This window comes from Lithobates pipiens, unplaced genomic scaffold (genome assembly GCF_037356315.1).
Source record: "Lithobates pipiens isolate NorthernLeopardFrog02 unplaced genomic scaffold, aLitPip1_a1.2 Scaffold_8, whole genome shotgun sequence".
NCBI classification, from domain to species: Eukaryota; Metazoa; Chordata; class Amphibia; order Anura; family Ranidae; genus Lithobates; species Lithobates pipiens.
Genome location: NW_027507903.1, coordinates 618,757,052 through 618,778,698, shown reverse-complemented (window position 1 = coordinate 618,778,698; position 21,647 = coordinate 618,757,052). Strand labels below are relative to the sequence as shown.

General features: G+C 48.0%; 1 protein-coding gene across 1 annotated transcript; it reads left to right on the top strand.

Moving 5' to 3' along the window:
• The first annotated feature begins 7,804 nt into the window (after positions 1-7,804).
• On the top strand, positions 7,805-20,342 carry PSMB6 (proteasome 20S subunit beta 6). The gene is made up of 6 exons (XM_077470727.1): positions 7,805-7,969; positions 9,770-9,837; positions 10,847-10,978; positions 15,920-16,049; positions 18,348-18,492; positions 20,120-20,342. The coding sequence occupies exons 1-6, from the start codon at positions 7,874-7,876 to the stop codon at positions 20,245-20,247; spliced, it is 699 nt and encodes a 232-aa protein (XP_077326853.1). The 5' UTR covers positions 7,805-7,873; the 3' UTR covers positions 20,248-20,342.
• The last annotated feature ends 1,305 nt before the right edge of the window (positions 20,343-21,647 follow it).

The following is a 21,647-nucleotide window of genomic DNA, read 5'->3' as shown; positions in this document are numbered from 1 at the left end:
CAGGCCCTTACTCAACATAGGTGTTGGTAGATCTAAAGGGGATTGTACAATTACTTTTGTAATGTCTGGCCAGTGCTAGATCTGGCCTGAATTATGAGTGCAGAGCTCATATAACATGACGTCCTATCAGATGAGGCTTTCAGTTCAACATGCTTTGTAGGATCCAAAATTGGAGGGACGCCTAATAGAAGGAAACTGATACCATGCACCCCCTTCTTAGAGTAAATCCATAAAACAGAAGTGACATTTTAGTTATGGGTGGGCTGAATTGGGCCCTGGTTTCCCATATGTCATACATACTCCAACTATGATATCTGCTTGCCATGACTGCCCCCTCTGTTTCTGTCCATCTGGCAGTTTTGGGTGTTCCAGCTCATCCTGTTATATTCTCCATAATATAAAATACATATAACATCCAACATGGATGGTGGGAACCCCTCATAATGGGCACAGCAGGTGTATAGACCTGGAATCTCAGCAAAGGGATGGTGGGAACCCCTATGATGGGGACAGCAGATGTATCAAAACTGGGAGCTCAGTGCAGGGATGGTGGGAACCCCTCTTAATGGGCACAGCAGGTGTATGGACCTGGGAACTCAGAATACTGTAGGGATGGTGGGACCCCCTTGTAATGTGCACATCACGTGTACAGATCCAGGGATTCTGGGAACCCCTCATAATGGGCACAGCAGTGTATTAACCTGGCAACTCTGCACAGGGATAGTGTGGACCCCTCATAATAGGCATAGCTGGTGTATTAACCGGGGAACTCAGCACAGGGATGGTGGGAACCCCTCATAATGGGCACAGCAGGTGTACAGACCTGGGATCTCAGCACAGGGATGGTGGGAACTCCTGATAATGGGCACAGAAGGTGTACAGACCTGGGATCTCAGCACAGGGATGGTGGGGACCCCTCATAATGGGCACAGCAGATGTACAGACCTGGGAACACAGCACATGGATGGTGGTGACCCATCATAATGGGCACAGCAGGTGTATCAACCCAGGAGCTTAGTGCAGGGATGGTGGGAGCCCCTCATAATGCGCACAGTAGGTGTACAGATCCAGGAACTCCGCACAGGGATGGTGGGAACCCCTCATAATGCGCACAGCAGGTGTATGGACTTCGGAACTCAGCACTAGGGATGAGCTTCGTGTTCGAGACGAACGTACGTTCGACTCGAACATTGGCTGTTCGGCCGTTCGGCGAATTCCGAACGTTTGGGCCGTTCGCGTCAAAATTCGAGTGGCGCGCGCGGACCACAATGCACTGCGGTGGCGCAGTGCATTGCTGGCTCATGATTGGCCAAGCATGCACTGTGACCCCGCATGCTTGGCCAATCGTAGCGCCAGCAGCGAGGAGAGCCATGATTGGCCACAGGCATCCTGCCTGTGGCCAATCATAGCTCAGGCTGTGTAGTGCACGCCCCACACTATATAAGGCCGCCTTTGAGGCGGCCTCGTGTAGTGTGTTGGCATCTGAAGCAGTGGGTGTTCTGTGTACCTTCAACACAGTACACACCAATCGTTTTTGGCTGATTTCCTATCTTGCTGCTGTGTAGTGGTTGTTGTCTGTGCCCTGACCGCAGTATACACCACTATATTCAACTCACCTATATAGCTAGTGATCTAGCTTTAACCACTTAACAACGGCCCATTGCCGATTAACGGCTTCAGGGCGGTTGTTTAACTCTGAGAGGCCGTTAATTAACGGCCTCCCAGAATTCTGCTCTCGCGCGCCCCCTGGGGCGCGCACTCGAGAGCATCCGTGACCGCCGGGTCCACAGGACCCGGCGCATCACGGATCACGGTAAACGGCCGCTCGTCGCGGCCGTTTACCACGTGATCGCTCCGTCAAATGACGGAGTGATCACTTGTAAACAAACCGGCGTCATGTTATGACGCCGGTTCCTCCCTCCCCTCTCTGTACCGATCGGTACAGCGGAGGGGAAAGAGATCGGTGTCAGCAGCGATGTGGGCTGCATCTGCAGTGCCCACATCGCTGCTCACCGAATTTAACCCCTCAATTCCCTGCCAATACTCTGCAATACCAGTGCATACTCTGCAGTACCCTGCCATTACTCTGCAGTACCCCGCCATTACTCTGCAGTACCCCGCCATTACTCTGCAGTGCAGTACCCTGCCATTACTCTGGAGTACCCTGCCATTACTCTGCAGTACCCCCCATTACTCTGCAGTAACCCCCATTACTCTGCAGTACCCTGCCATTACTCTGGAGTACCCCCCAATACTCTGCAGTACCCTGCTATTACTCTGTAGTACCCCGCCAATACCCCGCCAATACTCTGCAATACCCTGCCATAAATTGCCATACCCAGCCATACTCAGAGATACCCAGCCATACTCGGTGATACCCTGAAATACCCAGCCATAGACGCCCCCCACCCCTCACCGCCCTCCGGTGCTTCTACCAACTCGCCAGTACGATCAAAGCCAGAATCTTTTTTTTTATTTTTTATTTCAGGCTTCCCAGCCTAGAGGTGAGATGTGGGGTCATATTGACCCCCAGATTTCACTGTAAAGAGGACCTGTCACCCCATATTCCTATTACAAGGGATGTTTACATTCCTTGTAATAGGAATAAAAGTGATCAAAAATATATTTTTGGGGAAAAAAATGTCAAACTAAAATAAATAAAGTAAAATGAACAATAAAAAAAAAAAAAAAAATTTTTAAAGCGCCCCTGTCCCCATGTGCTCGCATGCAGAAGCGAACGCATGTGTAAGCCCCGCCCACATATGAAAACGGTGTTCAAACCACACATGTGAGGTATCGCCGAGAACGTTAGAGCGAGAGCAATAATTCTAGTCCTAGACCTCCTCTGCAACTCAAAACATGTAACCAGTAAAAAAAAATGTAAGCGTCGCCTATGGGGATTTTTTAAGTAGCGACGTTTGGCGCCATTCCACGGGCATGTGCAATTTTGAAGAGTGACATGTTTGATATCTATTTACTCAGTATAACTTCATCTTTCACTTTATGCAAACATTGGGCTAACTTTACTGTTTTTTTTGTTTGTTTTTTAAGCACAAAATGTTTTTTCCCCCCAAAAAACGCGTTTGAAAAATTGCTGTGCAAATACCGTGTGAGATAAAAATTTGCAACGACCACCATTGTATTCTCCAGGGTCTTTTGGTATGCATATGCTGTGTGTGTGAAATAACCTGATAATATGACAATTTTGTGGAAAAAAAAAGGAAATAGGCCGTCAGTACTTCAGGTGTGATCAATTTTCAGATATTGGCACCATAGCTTGTGGACTCTATAACTTTCACAAAGACCAAATAATATCCACCAATTTGTACTTATTTTTACCAAAGATATGTAGTAGTATGAATTTTGGCCAAAATTTATGAAGAAAAAATTACTAATCTGCTAAATTTTATAACAGAAACGAAGAAAAATTCATTTTTTCGCAGAATTTTCGGTCTTTTTTCTTTTATAGCACAAAAAATAAAAAACTGAGAGGTGATTAATTACCACCAAAAGAAAGCTCTATTTGTGTGAAAAAAAGGACAAACATTTCCTATAGGTCCAGTGTTGCATGACTGAGTAATTGTCATTCAAAATGTGAGGGCACCGAAAGCTGAAAATTGGTCTGGTTATTAAGGGTGTTTAAGTGCCCAGTGGTCAAGTGGTTAATAATAGAGCTTGCAGTCAGTAGTGTTAGGAGATAGTGCGTGCTGTCTGCGTGCTCTGCACCCAGTACATACCGCTATAATATAGGGCAGGCCCCTACTTTCAAACATCCAACTTACAAACATCTCCTACTTGCAAACGCAAGGAGACAGCAGCAAGTGAGATGAAAAAAGATGGACGACAAAACAAATTATACAGGGGTGATAACCCTTCCCTATGTTTTCCAAAAAGCTTAAAAATAGTTTTTTTGACTGGAGCTACACTTTAAAAATGTACCGGTTGAAAATTACAAACAGATTCAACTTAACACAACAAACCTACACAGTCCCTGTCTTGTTTGCACCGCCTGTATACTGCTGTTCTGAGTATATAGGGTCTGGGGGCCACACGCATTTCCTTTTTTTAATATGGGTACGGGGTTCCCCTTAATATGCATACAAAACCCAAATAGGCTGGTAATGGGCAGGGAGGGCTACCCATGCCATGTTTCTCAATGATTTTCAACCATATTGCAGGAACCAGATATAACATTAAAACCGCAAGCAGTTTTAAATGGTGTTATTTCCGTTTAATGTCATTTTGTGCAGGGACTGTTCTAAACACGGGAAACACGTGGCACTTCACAGGCATACTATAGACACCCCCCAGGCACCATATTTAAAGGAATATTTCACCTTTTTTTTCACTTTAATCGTCATTAAAATCAGTGCTCCCGCCAAAACGGCAGTTTTTAAAACTTTTTTTTGCAGTGACCCATGTCCCCTGAGGCAGGAGGCAGGTCCCCAAACCCTTTTTAGGACAGTATCTTGCATATTAGCCGTTAAAATTAGCACTTTCCATTTCGAACGTTCGAGTCCCATAGACTTCAATGGGGTTCTAACGTTCGTTTCGAACGCGGGGGTCGTTCGCAAGTTCTGGTGCGAACCGAACCGGGGGGTGTTCGGCTCATCCCTACTCAGCACAGGGATGGCGCGAACCTCTTATAATGTGCACAGTAGGTGTATCAACCCAGGAGCGTAGCTTGCCTTCCTAGACCTGATGGACACTGCCACCCCCCCTCCAAAGTCTCCTGCGTCGAGATGAGCTTGGGTGTCCTCTGAACTCACCTCTACCCTATCGTCAGACCCAGGAACTCCTTCTAATGGGCACAGCAGGTGTTCACGCCCAGGAACTATGCACAGGGATGGTGAGCACCCCTCATAATGGGCATAGCAGGTGTACCGACCTGGGAACTCAGCACAGGGATGGTGGGAACCCCTCATAATGGACACAGCATGTGTTCACGCCCAGCAACTACGCACAGGGATGTTGGGAACCCCTCATAATGGGCATAGGTGTACAGATCTGGGAACTCAGCACAGGGATGGTGGGAACCCCTCATAATGGACACAGCAGGTGTATCATAGTTACATAGTAGGTGAGGTTGAAAAAAGACACACGTCCATCAAGTCCAACCTATGTATGTATCAACCCAGGAACTCAGCACAGGGATGGTGGGAACCCCTCATAATGGGCACAGCAGGTGTACAGACAGACCTGGGAGCTCAGCACATGGATGGTGGGGACCCCTTATAATGGGCACAGCAGGTGTATCAACCTGGGAGCTCAGTGCAGGGATGGTGGGAGCCCCTCATAATGGGCACAGCAGGTGTATGGACCTGGGAACTCCGCACAGGGATGGTGGGAACTCCTCATAATGGGCACAGCAGGTGTATGGACCTGGGAACTCCGCACAGGGATGGTGGGAACCCCTCATAATGGGCACAGCAGGTGTACAGACAGACCTGGGAGCTCAGCACATGGATGGTGGGGACCCCTTATAATGGGCACAGCAGGTGTATCAACCTGGGAGCTCAGTGCAGGGATGGTGGGAGCCCCTCATAATGGGCACAGCAGGTGTATGGACCTGGGAACTCCGCACAGGGATGGTGGGAACCCCTCATAATGGACACAGCAGGTGTATGGACCTGGGAACTCAGCACAGGGATGGTGGGAACCCCTTCTTTCTTTGCATGACCCAGCCTACAGTGGCTTGGAGTAAAAAAAAGAAAGTGACGACGCTCCATTCTGGGATACTTACGTCACACATTTCAGAAGCCGTCGGGGGAGGGGGGGTTCTCCACCCCACTGTGAATGTGCTTGATGCATCATTGGGGGCCAGCTGCAAGAACCAGGAAGAGACAGCCAGTCTCCTGATGACGTATGAAGGGAAGATGGCAGCACAAGCCCTGGTGTGTGACAATGCTGGACTTGCTAGGGGTAAGTATGGTTTCTGAGGACAACCCAGCAGACAAGGAATAGGAAAAAGAAATACACTATATTGTCTAAACTAAAGTATTGGGATGCCTGACTTTACACACATGAACTTTAATGACATCCCAGTCTGTCCACAAGGTTTAGGAGTGTATGTATGGGAATATTTGACCATTCTTCCAGAAGCGCATTTGTGAAGTAGCGTACTGATGTTGGACCAGAAGGCCTGGCTCGCAATCTCCCCTCTAATTCATCCCAAAGGTGTTCTATTGTGTTGAGGTCAGGACTCTGTGCAGGACAGTCTTTATGGACTTTATGGACCTTGTTTTGTGTACTGGTCCAAATCATTTGGTGGAGGGGGGATTATGGTGTGGAATTGTTCTTCAGGGGTTGGGCTTGGCCCCTTAGTTCCAGTGAAGGGAACTCTTAAAGCGGAGTTCCAGGGTTTTTATGTTTATTAAAAGTCAGCAGCTACAAAAAGTGTTGTTGCTGACTTTTAATAAACAGACACTTACCTGTTCCACGGTCCAGCGATGCGGCTGAACGGAGCATCGCTCCTCTCCCCCTCCTCTCCGCCGGCGCCTCCATTGCCACTCTGAGCACCCGGCCGTGACAGCTTTCGGCTTCACGGCCGGGCACGTACGGCACATGCCTGAGTCGAGATGCGCTCCCGGAGTGGACAGGTGATCTCCCGGGACCTGTCACGTGTCCCAGGAGATCGCCTAGAGGGATGGGCGGCCTAAGGCGAAAGGAGGAGTCGTCTTAGCAGTCCCTGGGCAGAAGGAGGAAGTGGGACAGGAAGTCCCCCTCCTAACAAAGCCCCCACTCCCCCCCCAAAAAAAAATTACATGGCAAATGTGGCATGTAAGGGGGCAAGGAATGCTCAAAGCGGAAGTTCCATTTTTGTGTGGAACTCCGCTTTAAGTAGGGTTGCCACCTGTCCAGGATTCACCCGGACAGTTCGGGTTTGGAATCTTGTGTCCAGGTTTCAGTCTGCCTGAAACCCGGACACATTATTTAGACTGAGCTGTGGCTCCTCAAGTAACTGAGATAGTCACACAAACATCTGTTGCCATTCGTGAGCTGCGGGACGCTGTCTGGGGGCAGGTTTGGCATCACTTGGGGAGGGCATGATGTCAGCAAAAACAGTTTGGCCACACCCACTGTTTGCCGCAGCATGCTGCATTACCACTCTGCTTGGGGCACCCAAAGGTGTCTCAGGTCTTTTATAATCCTATAGTGTATACTACGAATAAAAATGTGCCCCGCTAAAGTGTTCGGGTTTGGCTTGAAGAAAAGGTGGCAACCCTAGCTTTAAGGCGTCAGTAAACCAAGACATTTTGGACAATTTCATGCTCCCAACTTTGTGGGAACATTGTGGGGATGGTGCCTCCTTGTTCCAACATGAAAGCACACCAGTGCACAAAGCAAGATCCATAAAGACACTATTGTAACAACAATGTTCATTTAATGCCAAAGCAGTGCATCACATATCGGTGATATTACTCATGAATATAATTTTGCAATACACCTCATGACAAAAATTTGGTCTATTTTACTCAATATAGGCATCTGTAGGTGTACTTTTGAACAGTAGACTCATTTTATATGTACATATAATTTGTTGAGAGGCCTGTCTGCCATATTTCTACACCTGTTACTGAGGTGGCCATATTGCTATACTCAAATAGAGCATGATAATGCTGTCTCATGGAGAGATGTCCGCCATCTTGGTACTCCTCTACAGTAGCTTCCGCTCACGTAAAGCCTGGGAGCCTATCTCCTCCATCTAAGTACTCCCTCAAATGAGTATGTACTAGATACTATACAATAGCTCCGCCATCTTGATACACCCTTGCGGTGATTCAGCTCGCCAGGCACCCGCCATCTTGCTCCTCCCGCGCCCTCGAGTTACTCGCCGCTTAGACCCCTCCTCCTGACTGCAGACACTAGAATCATGGCGGCTATGAAGATGCTGAATCCTGGGGTCTTGGGTCTAACCGGAGGGCAGCCCGCTGAAATGGACTGGATGAACCGGGAGGTCACCACCGGGGTGAGTCCGACCGGAAGTGCCGTGCGCTTGGTGGGGCCTACGGGATACCGGGGAAAGCCTGACGGCTAGGCCGCTGGTGGTGGAACTTGTGTGCATTGACTACTAAGGGGGACGGCAGAAGGGGGCCAGAAGGCTTCAACATATCCCAATATATATATATATATATCAAATTGTAGACTGATTTAATTAAATATATATGATAATATCTAAACTTTTTTTTTAAAATAGGAAGCTATATATAAAAATAACTTGATTATATAAAGAATTATAAAATATAATTATATATATATATATATATATATATATATATAAAATAATATATACAAAATAACATTTTAATATTAATTCAATACGATATTTTATTGTTGTGTATTATCCTGATAGAACAGTAAAATTTTTCTCTTTTTATTTACATTTTATAAAACCTATGTTTGTTTTTCTTATATTTAAAAAAAAAATATATACACACATTATATACATATATATATACACACATTTTTTTCCCCCAAGGATAGATTATCCTTTAGGAATATATCACATATACATTTTCATTATAATTATGATTTAATTTTAATATAGAAAATGTTTTTTTTAAATAAATATTTGATAATCTAATATATAAAAATTATAAAATGTTATGTTTATATACAGAATTGCATAAGAAAAAAATTATATATAATTTTTTTTTTTTTCTTATTTAATTCTGTATATAAACATAACATTTTATAATTTTTATATATTAGATGATTATATTACATATTAAAAAACAAACATTTTGTTATATTAAAATATAACATTTTAGTATAATTATGATGATAATATTTTAATATGATATATTCCCAAGGGAATAAATAAAATAAATATATCTATAGCTTTCGCTATCAAACTATCTATATGTGTATCATTCATACAAGAGAAAAAAATATATATATATTTTATTTTTCTCTTGTAGGAATGCAAATATATATATATATATATATTATGTTTTGTATGAATGATACACATATAGATTTGTATATATTTTTTTTATGTTTTTTTGTACCCCTTGAAGTGTCTCAGGTTTTCCTCTGTGACAGATGGTTTATTAATGTATAATGAAGAGAACCTGTCATTGGTGAGGTTTGCATGAAATGGTTTTGATCCTAAGAGGGAATTCACCTGCACAGTCGGGGGTGGGGTTTGTCCTTTAAATCCAGCCATAGATTACATAAATCTCAGCCAGTCTCTGCTGCACTGGCCAAGATTCGATCCATCTATGGGCAGGCTGGTTGTACTGAAGTTGATCCATCGATCGACTTGGGTACATCCTACCTGTTGAATTTTTGTTGCATGCGAACAGCAGTAATCCTTGTGTTCTGCTGGCAGAACACATCATTATTGTGGGAGGGATCCCCCCATCAACACATCAGTGTTGAGTGATTGCTCTCTTCTTCTTTTTTTTTTCTTCCTGCAACCCATGGTTCCAGGAAAGAAAATTGCATTATCTATGGCCTGCCTTAGAATATGATCTGCCAGAGAGACGTCCGCTCTATGAAAACCATGAATACTAGACGGATGGTGATTTGTTATTCAGCCTATGAAAAGGAAAGATCTATTTTATATAGGAGGCCTAGGAGAAGGAAAGATCTATTTTAGACTGGCTTCTAGGAGGTCTAGTGGACCTTCAACCTCCCCACCCCCGCTGTCCATCATTCCACTCCTACCCCTATTCTCCCTCTCAATTACCACCATCATTTTCTAGCACATGACTTTCATTGTTTGTCTTAATGTGACTTTTTTTTTTCGTCTTTCTCACCACAGACCACAATTATGGCCGTGGAGTTTGATGGCGGAGTGGTTCTCGGTGCTGATTCACGGACTACAACCGGGTAGGTTATGGCTTTGGTAGATTGGCAGATCGGTATTGGCTTAGATGTGGAGGGTACAGAAGATGCTCTGGCAGTAGCTCCCACGCCGGGTCCCCTCCTTCCCGCGGGGCGTCCCGCGCCGGGTCCCCTCCTTCCCGCGGGGCGTCCCGCGCCGGGTCCCCTCCTTCCTGCGTGGTCCCCTCCTCTCTTTGTGTGTAGACCTTCCCGTGCTTGTCCTCCACATTTCAAGTGCGGTGGGCACACTGGTATCATTCGCTGTATAAGTGGGCGCTGTGTCCCAGCATTAGTACGGGTGACTTTCCATTTGCTGTGCTTTTTTCACTAAAGGATGTTAACCCCTTCCCTGCCAGTATCAGTACAGTGACAGTGCATATTTTTAGCACTGTCACTGGTCCCCACAATGTGTCAGATTGTCCGCCACAATATCCAAGTCACCGCTGTCGGGACGGAACTGTGCATTGTTTACATAGGCAGAGCTCCGCCCAGCCTCTCTCTCCTTGATGATCAGCGGGTACCGGCAGACATCCATTGTGGCCGGCACCCGCTGATTGGTTTCTGCTGTGATCAATAACGGCAGAAGCGCCGGGCCGCCTACCCCGGTAAACCACATCCAGCACGATAGGCCGCGATTGCGTGCAGCGCGGCGATCGGTGGTGTACTATGTCACCCTGACGCACCGCAACTTCGATCGTGGTAAAGAGCCTATGACGTAGGCTCTGTACCATGTGATCAGCTGTGACCAATCAGCTCTCCTGTCAGATTGGGGGCGGGGGGAGGTGGCAGAGGTGTAGGGGGAGGCTGTGGGGGGAGGGGGGCCTGCTGCGCGCACACACAAGGTTTTTTTTGTTTTGTTTTGTTTTTTTATTATTATTATTGTGGTTTTTTTTTTGTTTTTTTTTTAACCTTGCTGCATTAAAAACCTTGAGCCTTTAGACCCACTTTAAGTCTGTCACCATATTGTACATGGCACTCTGTCACTTACAGAGCTCTTGTCCTCCTTCTCTTGTAGTTCATACATCGCTAACAGAGTAACAGACAAGCTGACTCCGGTACACGATCGCATCTTCTGCTGTCGCTCTGGCAGTGCCGCCGACACGCAAGCCATCGCCGACGCCGTCACCTACCAGCTCGGTTTCCACAGGTGAGAATCCAACACGTTCTTCATTGTATGAGAGAGAAGGGGTGGGCTTTGTAAGAAAACAAACATCCGTACTCTCCTCTGTGCTGCAGCAGTGGTGTGATGTTGTAGTCCTACATCAGCTCCAAGTCCGAGATCACCATGACGAACAGTAGACTTATATCGTTATAAAAATATATCGTTTTTATTACAAATGCATTAAATTAGAGTGCAAATTAAAATTATAGCAATGAATTTCAAATCAGATATCACATAAACATCACCAGAGCCACCAATACGCGGCAGTGTGGCCCTATGTAGAGACACCAATGAATTGCAGTCATTGATGTCTAAGTGGGCCTGGTGTAGGTTGATGTATGGGATAGGGAAGCTCTACATCAGGGGTCTTCAAACTTTTTGGGGGGCCGGACTATAGTATGAAAAAAATATGAACGAATTCCTATGCACACTGCACATATCTTATTTGTAGTGCAAAAAAAAAAAAACTTGAAAATACAATTTTTTAAAATAATCATTTTAAACTTATTAGTATTTCAGAGGCTCCTCCCCATCACAGACTTGACAGAGCCCCGCCCCCCCCCCCAATCACAGACTCCGCTCCCTGATGGAGGCCCCCTCCCCGACATCAGACTCCGCTCCCTGACGGAGCCCCCCCCCCCCACATCACAGGCTCCGCTCCCTGACAGAGCCCCCCCACATCACAGGCTCCGCTCCCTGACGGAAGCCCCCCCCCCCACATCACAGGCTCCGCTCCCTGACGGAAGCCCCCCCCCCCCACATCACAGGCTCCGCTCCCCTGACGGAGGCCCCCTCCCCCACATCACAGGCTCCGCTCCCCTGACGGAGGCCCCCTCCCCCACATCACAGGCTCCGCTCCCCTGACGGAGGCCCCCTCCCCCACATCACAGGCTCCGCTCCCCTGACGGTAGGTGGGATGGTCTGGTGCCCGCATGCTTTGGCCATATAGGTAGGTGGGATGGTCTGGTGCCCGCATGCTTTGGCCATATAGGTAGGTGGGATGGTCTGGTGCCCGCGTGCTTTGGCCATATAGGTAGGTGGGATGGTCTGGTGCCCGCGTGCTTTGGCCATATAGGTAGGTGCGTAGGTCTGGTGCCCACATACTTTGGCCATATAGGTAGGTGGGATGGTCTGGTGCCCACATACTTTTGGCCATATAGTGTATAACCTAAAATAGAGAGCCATTTATCCATCTGCCCTCCCACAGCCGTTCAGTGATACACCCATCCAGTATTGGTGCAGCTTTTTTTTCCAGGTGTTTTAAGCTTGTTGGCCATTATCAATCTGAAATATGGAAAACATGGCTTCTCAAAGACTGTAATTAGTAAGGGCCGGTTCACACTGCGGGCGATGCGAGGCGACACGACTCGCCTCGCCGCTATCTTACAAGTCGCCCCCGTTCTGTACAATGGAACCGTTCTAAGAGGAGTGACTCGAGTCGCTCCGACTCAGAAAAAAGGTTCCTGTACTACTTTCGGGCGACCTCGGGGTGACTTGCATTGACTTCTATACAGAAGTCATCTGCAAGTTGCCGCTGAGGTCGCGGCAGGTCGCGGCGAGGCAAGTCGGTGTCGCCTCGCATCACCTGCAGTGTGAACCGGCCCTTAGGGTAATGACTGGTGCACACAATGAGATTATCGGATGAACGATCCTTCGTTTTTTGTTTTTTTTTTTTAATGCTAATCTCAGATCGAACCTGAAGGCTGTATTCACACCTGAGCATAGCGTTTTCAAGCAGAAAATCGCGCAAATTTGCGGCGTTGTTTGCGGCGTTTTTTACTGCGATTCGCATCGTTTTTTAACGCAATTTTCCGTGATTTTGTGCAGGGCAAAAGGTCACCAATGTTAAAAGAAGAAAAAACGCCCAAATCTGCTCGACTTGAGCGACAAAAAAGGGTCCGGATCTTGTTTGAGCTTCAGGCGTTCGGCTTCAGGCGACATGGAGTGGAGATGTGAACCGTCTCCATTGAGAATAATGGATTTTTTTCCCCTCCAGCGTTTTGTAGCTTCAGGCTTCAAGCTACAAAACGCTCAGGTGTGAATGGGGTCGAAGAGTTTACTAAAGCCCCGAAAATTCTCATACAACAGAATCAAAATTCAGAAGCGATGTCATGTGTTGTAAGGTATATTTGTATTGCATTTTCAAACAACTGTACTGATTAAACGAAAATCGTACAAAATTATTTTTTTTTATTTTTTTTCATGCATGTCCGATCAAATTATTATCAGATGAACTGTCATGAATCGGCTCTTGAAAAGCTCTGTACTAACTATCCGATTATCGTACGATCGCTTCAAAAGCGTTATTTTTTTCCGTACGATTTTCTGATCGTGTGTACGGGGCTTAATATTGGGGATATGCGTAAAGATATACTGATGTGAATAAACAAATTATGTGAGGAAAAAAATATTAAAAGATAACTAAATAATATAGCTGCAATATAATATGTGAACTGATTACACAAAATTAGAAATATTTCAAGTAAACAATTGCACTAATATTAAAGCGGGAGTCCGCCGGGACTCCGCGTTTTTTTTTTTTTTTTTTTTTTTTTTTAAAGCCAGCAGCTTCAAATACTGCAGCTGCTGACTTTTAAAATAGTGACACTTACCTGTCCAGCGCGCCCGCGATGTCGGCACCCGAAGCCGATCTGTAGATTGTTTCTCGGGTGCTGCCGCCGCCATCTTAGGTATGGGAATCAGGAAATGGAGCCTTTCGGCTTCATTTCCCGGTTCCCTACTGCGTATGCACGAGCCGCGCTGCGCAATAAGGACGCTCCCCGCTGCCTCTGGGATCTGTGTGTTTTCCCAGCAGGCAGCGGGGCACTTGCGGAAAGGGGCGGGCACTTGCGGAAAGGGGCGTAATCTACGCCCCTTTCCGCAGAGAGCTATCCCGGAAGTGGGTGCAGATACCTGTACTGTACAGGTATCTGCACCCCCCTCCCCCCTGAAAGGTGCCAATTGTGGCGCCGGAGGGGGGGAGGGTTCCGATGAGCAGAAGGTCCACTTTAAGGTGGACCTCCGCTTTAACCTGCTAATATTGCACAGTATACCACTAAGATATGTGAATAATTAGGAGCATATAATGAACCAGACAAATAAAAATAAAAACTCCTTCTGCGTGATATTAATATAGAAAAACTTTTGGCACAGGTAAAAAGAGGAAATCGCGTTCCACTGTGTAAAAAATATTGGCAGAGACTTTGGTTTTTACACAGTGGAATGTGAGATCCTCATTTTACCTGTGCCAAAAGTTTTGCAATATTGATATCACGCAGAATGAATTTTTATTTGTTTTTTTATTTTATTTGTACGGTTCACTATATGTATATTAGTCGTACCCTCCACAAATCTGGCCTTTTGTGGAAGAGTGGCAAGAAAGAAAGCCATAAGAAGTTTGTGAGAAGCCATGTGGGGGACACAGCAATCATGTGGACGAAGGTGCTCTGGTCAGATGAGAGCAAAATGGAACTTTTTGGCCTAAAAGAAAAACGCTATTTGTGGCGGAAAACTAACACTGCACATCACCCTGAACTCGCCATCCCCACCGTGAAACATGGTGGTGGCAGCATCATGTTGCAGCGATGCTTTTCTACAGCAGGGACAGGGAAGCTGGTCAGAGTTGATAGGAAGAAGGATGGAGCCAAATACAGGGAAATCTGTAGAAGAAAACCTGTAATGTCGCGTACACACGATCGGAATTCCGGCCAGAAAAAGACCGATGAGAGCTTTTCATCTGAAAATGCGGACGTGTGTATGCTCCATCGGAATTTAGCTGTCCGAATTTCCACCAGCCAAAAATTTATGTCAATTTTCCCGATGGAAAACCCTTTATATCAGAAATTCCCGATCGTGTGTATGCAATTCCGACACGCCAAAACTCACGCATGCTCAGATTCAAATAGGAGGCGGAAGCTACTGGCTATTGAACTTCCTTTTTCTAGTCCCGTCGTATGTGTTGTACGTCACCCCATTCTAAACGATCGGAATTTGGTGTGACCGTGTGTAGGCAAGACAGCTTGAGCCAAATTCCGTCGGAATTCCGTCAGGGAAACCATCAGAGCTTTTTCCGACGAGAATTCCAGTCGTGTGTACGCGGCATTAGAGTCTGCAAAAGACTTGAGACTGAGGGGGAGGTTCACCTTCCAGCAAAAACGATGACCCTAAACATACAGCCACAGCTACAATGGAATGGTTTAGAGCAGTGTTTCTCAACTCCAGTCCTCAAGGCGCCCCAACAGGTCAGGTTTTCAGGATTTCCCTCAGATGAAACAGCTATGGTAATTACTAAGGCAGTGAAACTGATCAATCCACCTGTGAAAAATAATGGAAATCCTGAAAACATGACCTGTCCGGGCGCCTTGAGGACTGGAGTTGAGAAACACTGGTTTAGATCAAAGCATATTCATGTGTTAGAATGGCCCAGTCAATGTCCAGACCTGAATCCAATTGAAAATTGCTGTTCACAGACGCTCTCCATCCAATCTGACAGAGCTTGAGATATTTTACAAAGGGGAATAGGCAAAAATGTCCCTCTCTAGATGTGCAAAGCTGGTAGAGACATCCCCAAAAAGACTTGCAGCTGTAATTGCAGTGAAAGGTGGTTCTATAAAGTATTGACTCGGGGGCGCTATACAAATGTACCCCACACTTTTCACATATTTGTAAAAAAAAAGTTGAAAACCATTTATTTCTCTTCCACTTCACAATTATGTGCCACTTTGTGTTGGTCCATCACATAAAATCCCAATAAAATACATTTAGGTTTTTGGTTGTAACATGACAAAAGGTGGAAAATGTCAAGGGGTATGAATACTTTTTCAAAGCACTGTAGGTGTTGTGTTCTATGTGACAAATTGAAAAGGATTTTGAGGAAAGTTCTGGAAGTGTGATGATAGTAATGGTGCCCTTTCTTGTTCCTGATAGCATTGAGCTGGGTTCTGCCCCCCTCGTACACACCGCCGCCAGTCTCTTCAAGGACATGTGCTACAGGTACCGCGAAGATCTGATGGCCGGGATCATCGTAGCTGGATGGGATTCCAGAAAAGGTGGACAGGTGAGAGAAGACACGGCATGGACGCCAAAAAGTAAAAGCCGAATGCAGACAGCGCAAACCTATACCAATATGAGTGTAGAAAGAATTACAGAACGAAAATATGAAATAAATAGAACAATCCTATTAGTGAATTGTTGCTCACTCAAACACCGCGCAGGCGACTCCACAACACCTCCAAAAAATAGTGTAGATCAGGGGCTCTCAACCTTAGTTCTCAAGTACCCCCGACAGGCCATGTTTGCGGGTTTTCCTTTATCTTGCACAAGTGCTTTAAATCGGAGTCAGTGGTTTGGTATTTTGGACAGCTATTTTATCTAAGAGAAATTCCCGAAACATGTCCTGTTGGGGGTACTTCAGGACAGGGTCGAGAAGCACCGGTGCAGCACAACAATTAAATTGCTGTGCATCAAATATCATAGCAAAAAAAAAACACAAATTCTCCATTCAGTTCTTAGTAACGGTGATATACCAAACACTGCAGTGCAATTAGTGACACATAAACCTTCAATCTTCCTCCTGTGTCATGTCATTGAAAACCTGCTCACCTCCTAAGACCAAGGTCAAGATGTTCTCATCACACCAAATCTAAAGATCACTTGTGTCCAATTGGAAACAAACTAGGAGCGCAGGAATAGAGCTCACTGGTACCAATCACACGGTACCCGACGCACGGGCGTTTATTGGGGAACTCGGCGTACAGGCAGGAGGGGGAACTAGTCCACAGATCAACCAGAAGATGTAGCAATGAAGAGTGATCCGTGGGGCGGCAATAGGGGACAGTAAAGGGGAGGTGGTCCACAGGGAAAACAGAAGGCACAGCAGGGGTTGGAGTCCTTGGCACATTGACAGAGCAGTGTTTGGTGCAGCAGAGGTTAAAGTCCTGGGCACACGGGCGGAGCAGGGTTGGCACAGCAGGGATTTGAGTCTTCAGCACGGGCAAGGTACAAGGGGGGGTTCTGGGCATGCAGAGCAGTGTTTAGTACAGCAGTGATTTTACTCATCTGCACAGGCAGGGCACAGGGGGGTATCCTGGGCACGCAGAGCAGTGTTTGGTACAGCAAGGGTCAAAGTCTTCGACACACGGGCAGAGCTGGGTTGGCGCAGCAGGGATTTGAGTCATCCGTACAGGCAGGGCACGGGGGGAGTCCTGGGCACGCATAGGAGTGTTTGGTACAGCAAGGGTCAAATTCCTGAACACATGGGCAGAGCAGGGTTGGCACAGCAGGGATTGGACTCATCCGCACAGGGAGGAGGCAGACCTCTTGCACAGTAATAGTTAAGGACTCACTAGCCAGCAGCAGAGGTGTATCCAGGCGTGGGGCTCCAGGACTGGTAGAGAGGCAGCTCAGGCAGGGCTCTCCAGGATTTCACTAGATCTGAGACAGCGGGGTCCATGGAGGTCTGGCCGCAGCTTAAGACCTAAGACCACCCACAGCACTGAGCAGGAATTAATTACTTGCCGGTGCAACGCTCTGGCATATATTGCTGGAGTTGAGCACGCTTCTGTCTCCAGGTAATCCAAGGCATGGCGTTGGGTTACCTAGGCAAAGCATGCTCCCCTAAACGCCCGCCCCCCACTCTGGGTACCCTTTGTCTTCGGCAGGCATGGAGTGTGGGAAGAGCGGGGTCGCGCCATGCCCACGGAGACGGGAGAAGGGGAGCGTGCACCACCGACAGGCTTGTATCCTGTGTGTGGGGAATCCACAGGCACAGTGGGGGGAGCAGACTGCCTGCCACTCAGTCAGGAAAACAAAGGGAAGTCCTCTGCTTGGGGCTTTGTGCAGAGCGCTGGGCACAGGATGGCAGTAGGGACAATATGACGGGGGTCAGTGCTACGGAAAGCAGGGAAGCAATCGGGGGGGGTTTGGGGGAGCAGGGTCCCTGTGACAGTGCCCAACGCTTCCTTCCATCCTGGAATCATTTTGCTCATCAACACAGTACTCCTCAGAGAAGAAGGTTTTTTATTGGACACAAGCGATCTATATAATGTATTTGGTGTGCCCATCTTGACCCATTGAGAGGTCTTAGGAGGAGGTGAGCAGGTTTTCTACCTATTAGTGGAGGCAGACATGACACAGGAGGAAGATTGAAGATTTATGTGTTTGATTTATCAGTTACTAAGGACAATGGAGACGTTTTGTGTCTTTTTTTTTTTTTTTTTTTCTGTTTTTGTTATATTTGATGCACAGCAATTTAATTGTTCCTCTATATATTGAGAGAACCACACAGACCCCCCCCCCCCCTCAATCTGTACTCCATAGTGTTCAGACTCCCTGATATTCTGTTTTTCTCACACAGGTTTATACTGTGCCTATGGGGGGCATGATGGTCCACCAGCCATTCTCCATAGGAGGCTCCGGAAGTTCATATATCTACGGCTTTGTGGATTCCACATACAAGACCGGAATGACCAAGGAGGAGTGCATGACGTTTACAGCCAACGGTGAGATCAATGTGACTCTGAGATGTGTCTGTCCTTCTCCTGCAGGGTGACATTCACTCACCCGACACTTTATTAGGTACACCTTCATAGTACCGGGTTGGACCCCCTTTTGCCTTCACAACTGTCTTTCATTCTTCATGGAATAGATTCAACAAGGTGTTGGAAACATTTCTCAGATTTTGGTCCATAGTGACATGATAGCATCACGTAGTTCCTCCAGATTTGTCGGCTGCACATCCCTAATGTGACTCTCCCGTTCCACCACATCCCAAAGGTGCTCTATTGGATGAGATGTGGTGAGTGTGGAGGACATTGGAGTACAGGGACCTCATTGTTCAGCGGTGAGATGATTGGAGATTTGTGACATGGGGCATTATCCTGCTGGAAGGAGCCATCAGAAGATGGGGACACTGTAGTCATAAAGCGGTGGACATGGTCAGTAACAATACTCGGGTAGGCCGTGGGGTTTAAATGATACTCGATTGGTACTAAGGGGCCCAAAGTGTGCCAAGAAAATATCCCCCCCACACCACAACATCTCCACCACCAGCCTGAAACTGATTGTACAAGGCAGGATGGATCCATGTTTTTATTTTAAGGGGCCCAAAGTGAGCCAAGAAAATATCCCCCCCACACCATAACATCACCACCACCACCAGCCTGAACCATTGGTACAAGGCAGGATGGATCCATGCACCAAATTCTGACCCGACCATCTGAATGTCGCAGCTGAAATTGAAACCTATCAGACCAGGCAACGTTTTTTTCCAATCTTCTGTTGTCCAATTTTGGTGATCCTGTGCGAATTGTTGCCTCAATTTCCTGTTCTTAGCTGGCAGGAGTGGCACCCGGTGTGGTTTGCTGTAGCCCATCTGCTGCAAAGTTCTAAGTGTTGTGCGTTCAGAGATGTATTCTGCATAGCTTGGATGCAATGAGTGATTATTTGAGTTACTGTTACCTTTCTATCATCTCAGACCAGTCTGCCCATTCTCCTCTGACAAGTAAGGATGAGCTCAGGCATGTTTGCAACTCCACGTGTCCGTGCCCACGCCCGCCAGGAAGCTGACACTCCGCAGCAATAATCACAAGCAGTGAGACATATCCTGATCCGCAGCTGCACAGATCAGGAAATGTCTCGCTGCCTGTGATTAGCGCTGTGGAGTGTCAGCTTCCTGGCACGTGGAGTTGCGAACACACCTGAGCTCATCCTTATCAAAAAGGCATTTTCCTCCACACAGCTGCCGCTCACTGGATATTTTCTCTTTTTCGGACCATTCTCTGTAAACCTTAGAGATGGTTTGTGTGTGAAAATCCCAGTAGATCAGTTTATAAAATACTCAGACCCGGTCATCTGGCACCATCCATGCCACGTTCAAAGTCACTTAAATCCCCTTTCTTCCCCATTCGGATGCTCGGTTTGAACTTCAGCAAGTCGTCTTTACCACACCTAGATGCCTAAATACATTGAGTTGCTGCCATGTGATTGGCCGATTAGCAATCTGTGTTACCGAGCGATTGAACAGGTGTTCCTAATAAAGTGTCCGGTGAGTGTATGACCTCACATGTCAGGGACTGTTATACTGTCATCTGTGGAACTGAATGTCTTTCTCTCTCTTTTGTCTTTTAGCGTTGGCATTGGCGATGGAACGGGACGGGTCCAGCGGTGGGGTTATTCGTCTTGCCGCCATCACAGAGTCGGGGGTGGAGCGGAAGGTTATTCTGGGTAATGAGCTCCCCAAGTTCCAAGTATCCTAATGTCCATCCAGTTCCCTGTCTCTGTAGACTGTTAGCTCTTATGTTTTGTTACTATAATGATGTGAAACAGAATAAAATATGATTCGCCAACCTCACCGGACTCTGTCATTTCCTTCTCTGTAATGAAAACCAGAAATGTGCCAACTGTGTTCACACATTAACACCGTCCTCTTCATGCATTTACTATTCTGGATCTATTCATTTGTGTCACACAAGCCAGCAGAGCTGTGGGATCCGTGCATGGTGGGTGTGCTGTGCAGGTCCCCCCCCCCCCCCCCCCAGTGTGTCCTCCACTCTCAGGTCTGTAGGACTACGAGGGGGGGGACGGACTACACGGGGGGGAGGACGGACTACACGGGGGGGAGGACGGGCTACACGGGAGGGAGGACGGGCTACACGGGAGGGAGGACGGGCTACACGGGAGGGAGGACGGGCTACACGGGAGGGAGGACGGGCTACACGGGAGGGAGGACGGGCTACACGGGAGGGAGGACGGGCTACACGGGAGGGAGGACGGGCTACACGGGAGGGAGGACGGGCTACACGGGAGGGAGGACGGGCTACACGGGAGGGAGGACGGGCTACACGGGAGGGAGGACGGACTACACGGGAGGGAGGACGGACTACACGGGAGGGAGGACGGACTACACGGGAGGGAGGACGGACTACACGGGAGGGAGGACGGACTACACGGGAGGGAGGACGGACTACACGGGAGGGAGGACGGACTACACGGGAGGGAGGACGGACTACACGGGAGGGAGGACGGACTACACGGGAGGGAGGACGGACTACACGGGAGGGAGGACGGACTACACGGGAGGGAGGACGGACTACACGGGAGGGAGGACGGACTACACGGGAGGGAGGACGGACTACACGGGAGGGAGGACGGACTACACGGGAGGGAGGACGGACTACACGGGAGGGAGGACGGACTACACGGGAGGGAGGACGGACTACACGGGAGGGAGGACGGACTACACGGGAGGGAGGACGGACTACACGGGAGGGAGGACGGACTACACGGGAGGGAGGACGGACTACACGGGAGGGAGGACGGACTACACGGGGGGGGGGGAGGACGGACTACACGGGGGGGGGGAGAGGACGGACTACACGGGGGGGGGGGAGGACGGACTACACGGGGGGGGGGAGAGGACGGACTACACGGGGGGGGGGGGGGGAGGACGGACTACACGGGGGGGGGGGAGGACGGACTACACGGGGGGGGGGGGGGGGAGGACGGACTACACGGGGGGGGGGGGGAGGACGGACTACACGGGGGGGGGGAGGACGGACTACACGGGGGGGGGGACGGATGGACTACACGGGGGGGGGGAGGACGGACTACACGGGGGGGGGAGGAGGGAGGGACTATACGGGGGGAGAGGGAGGAC

Excerpts from the sequence above, each read along its gene's own strand:
- PSMB6 (XM_077470727.1), top strand. The coding sequence starts at position 7,874 with ATGGCGGCTATGAAGATGCTGAATCCTGGGGTCTTGGGTCTAACCGGA. Across the intron at positions 7,970-9,769 it reads ACCGGGAGGTCACCACCGGG|ACCACAATTATGGCCGTGGA; the intron begins GTGAGTCCGACC and ends TTCTCACCACAG. Across the intron at positions 16,050-18,347 it reads ATTCCAGAAAAGGTGGACAG|GTTTATACTGTGCCTATGGG; the intron begins GTGAGAGAAGAC and ends TTTCTCACACAG.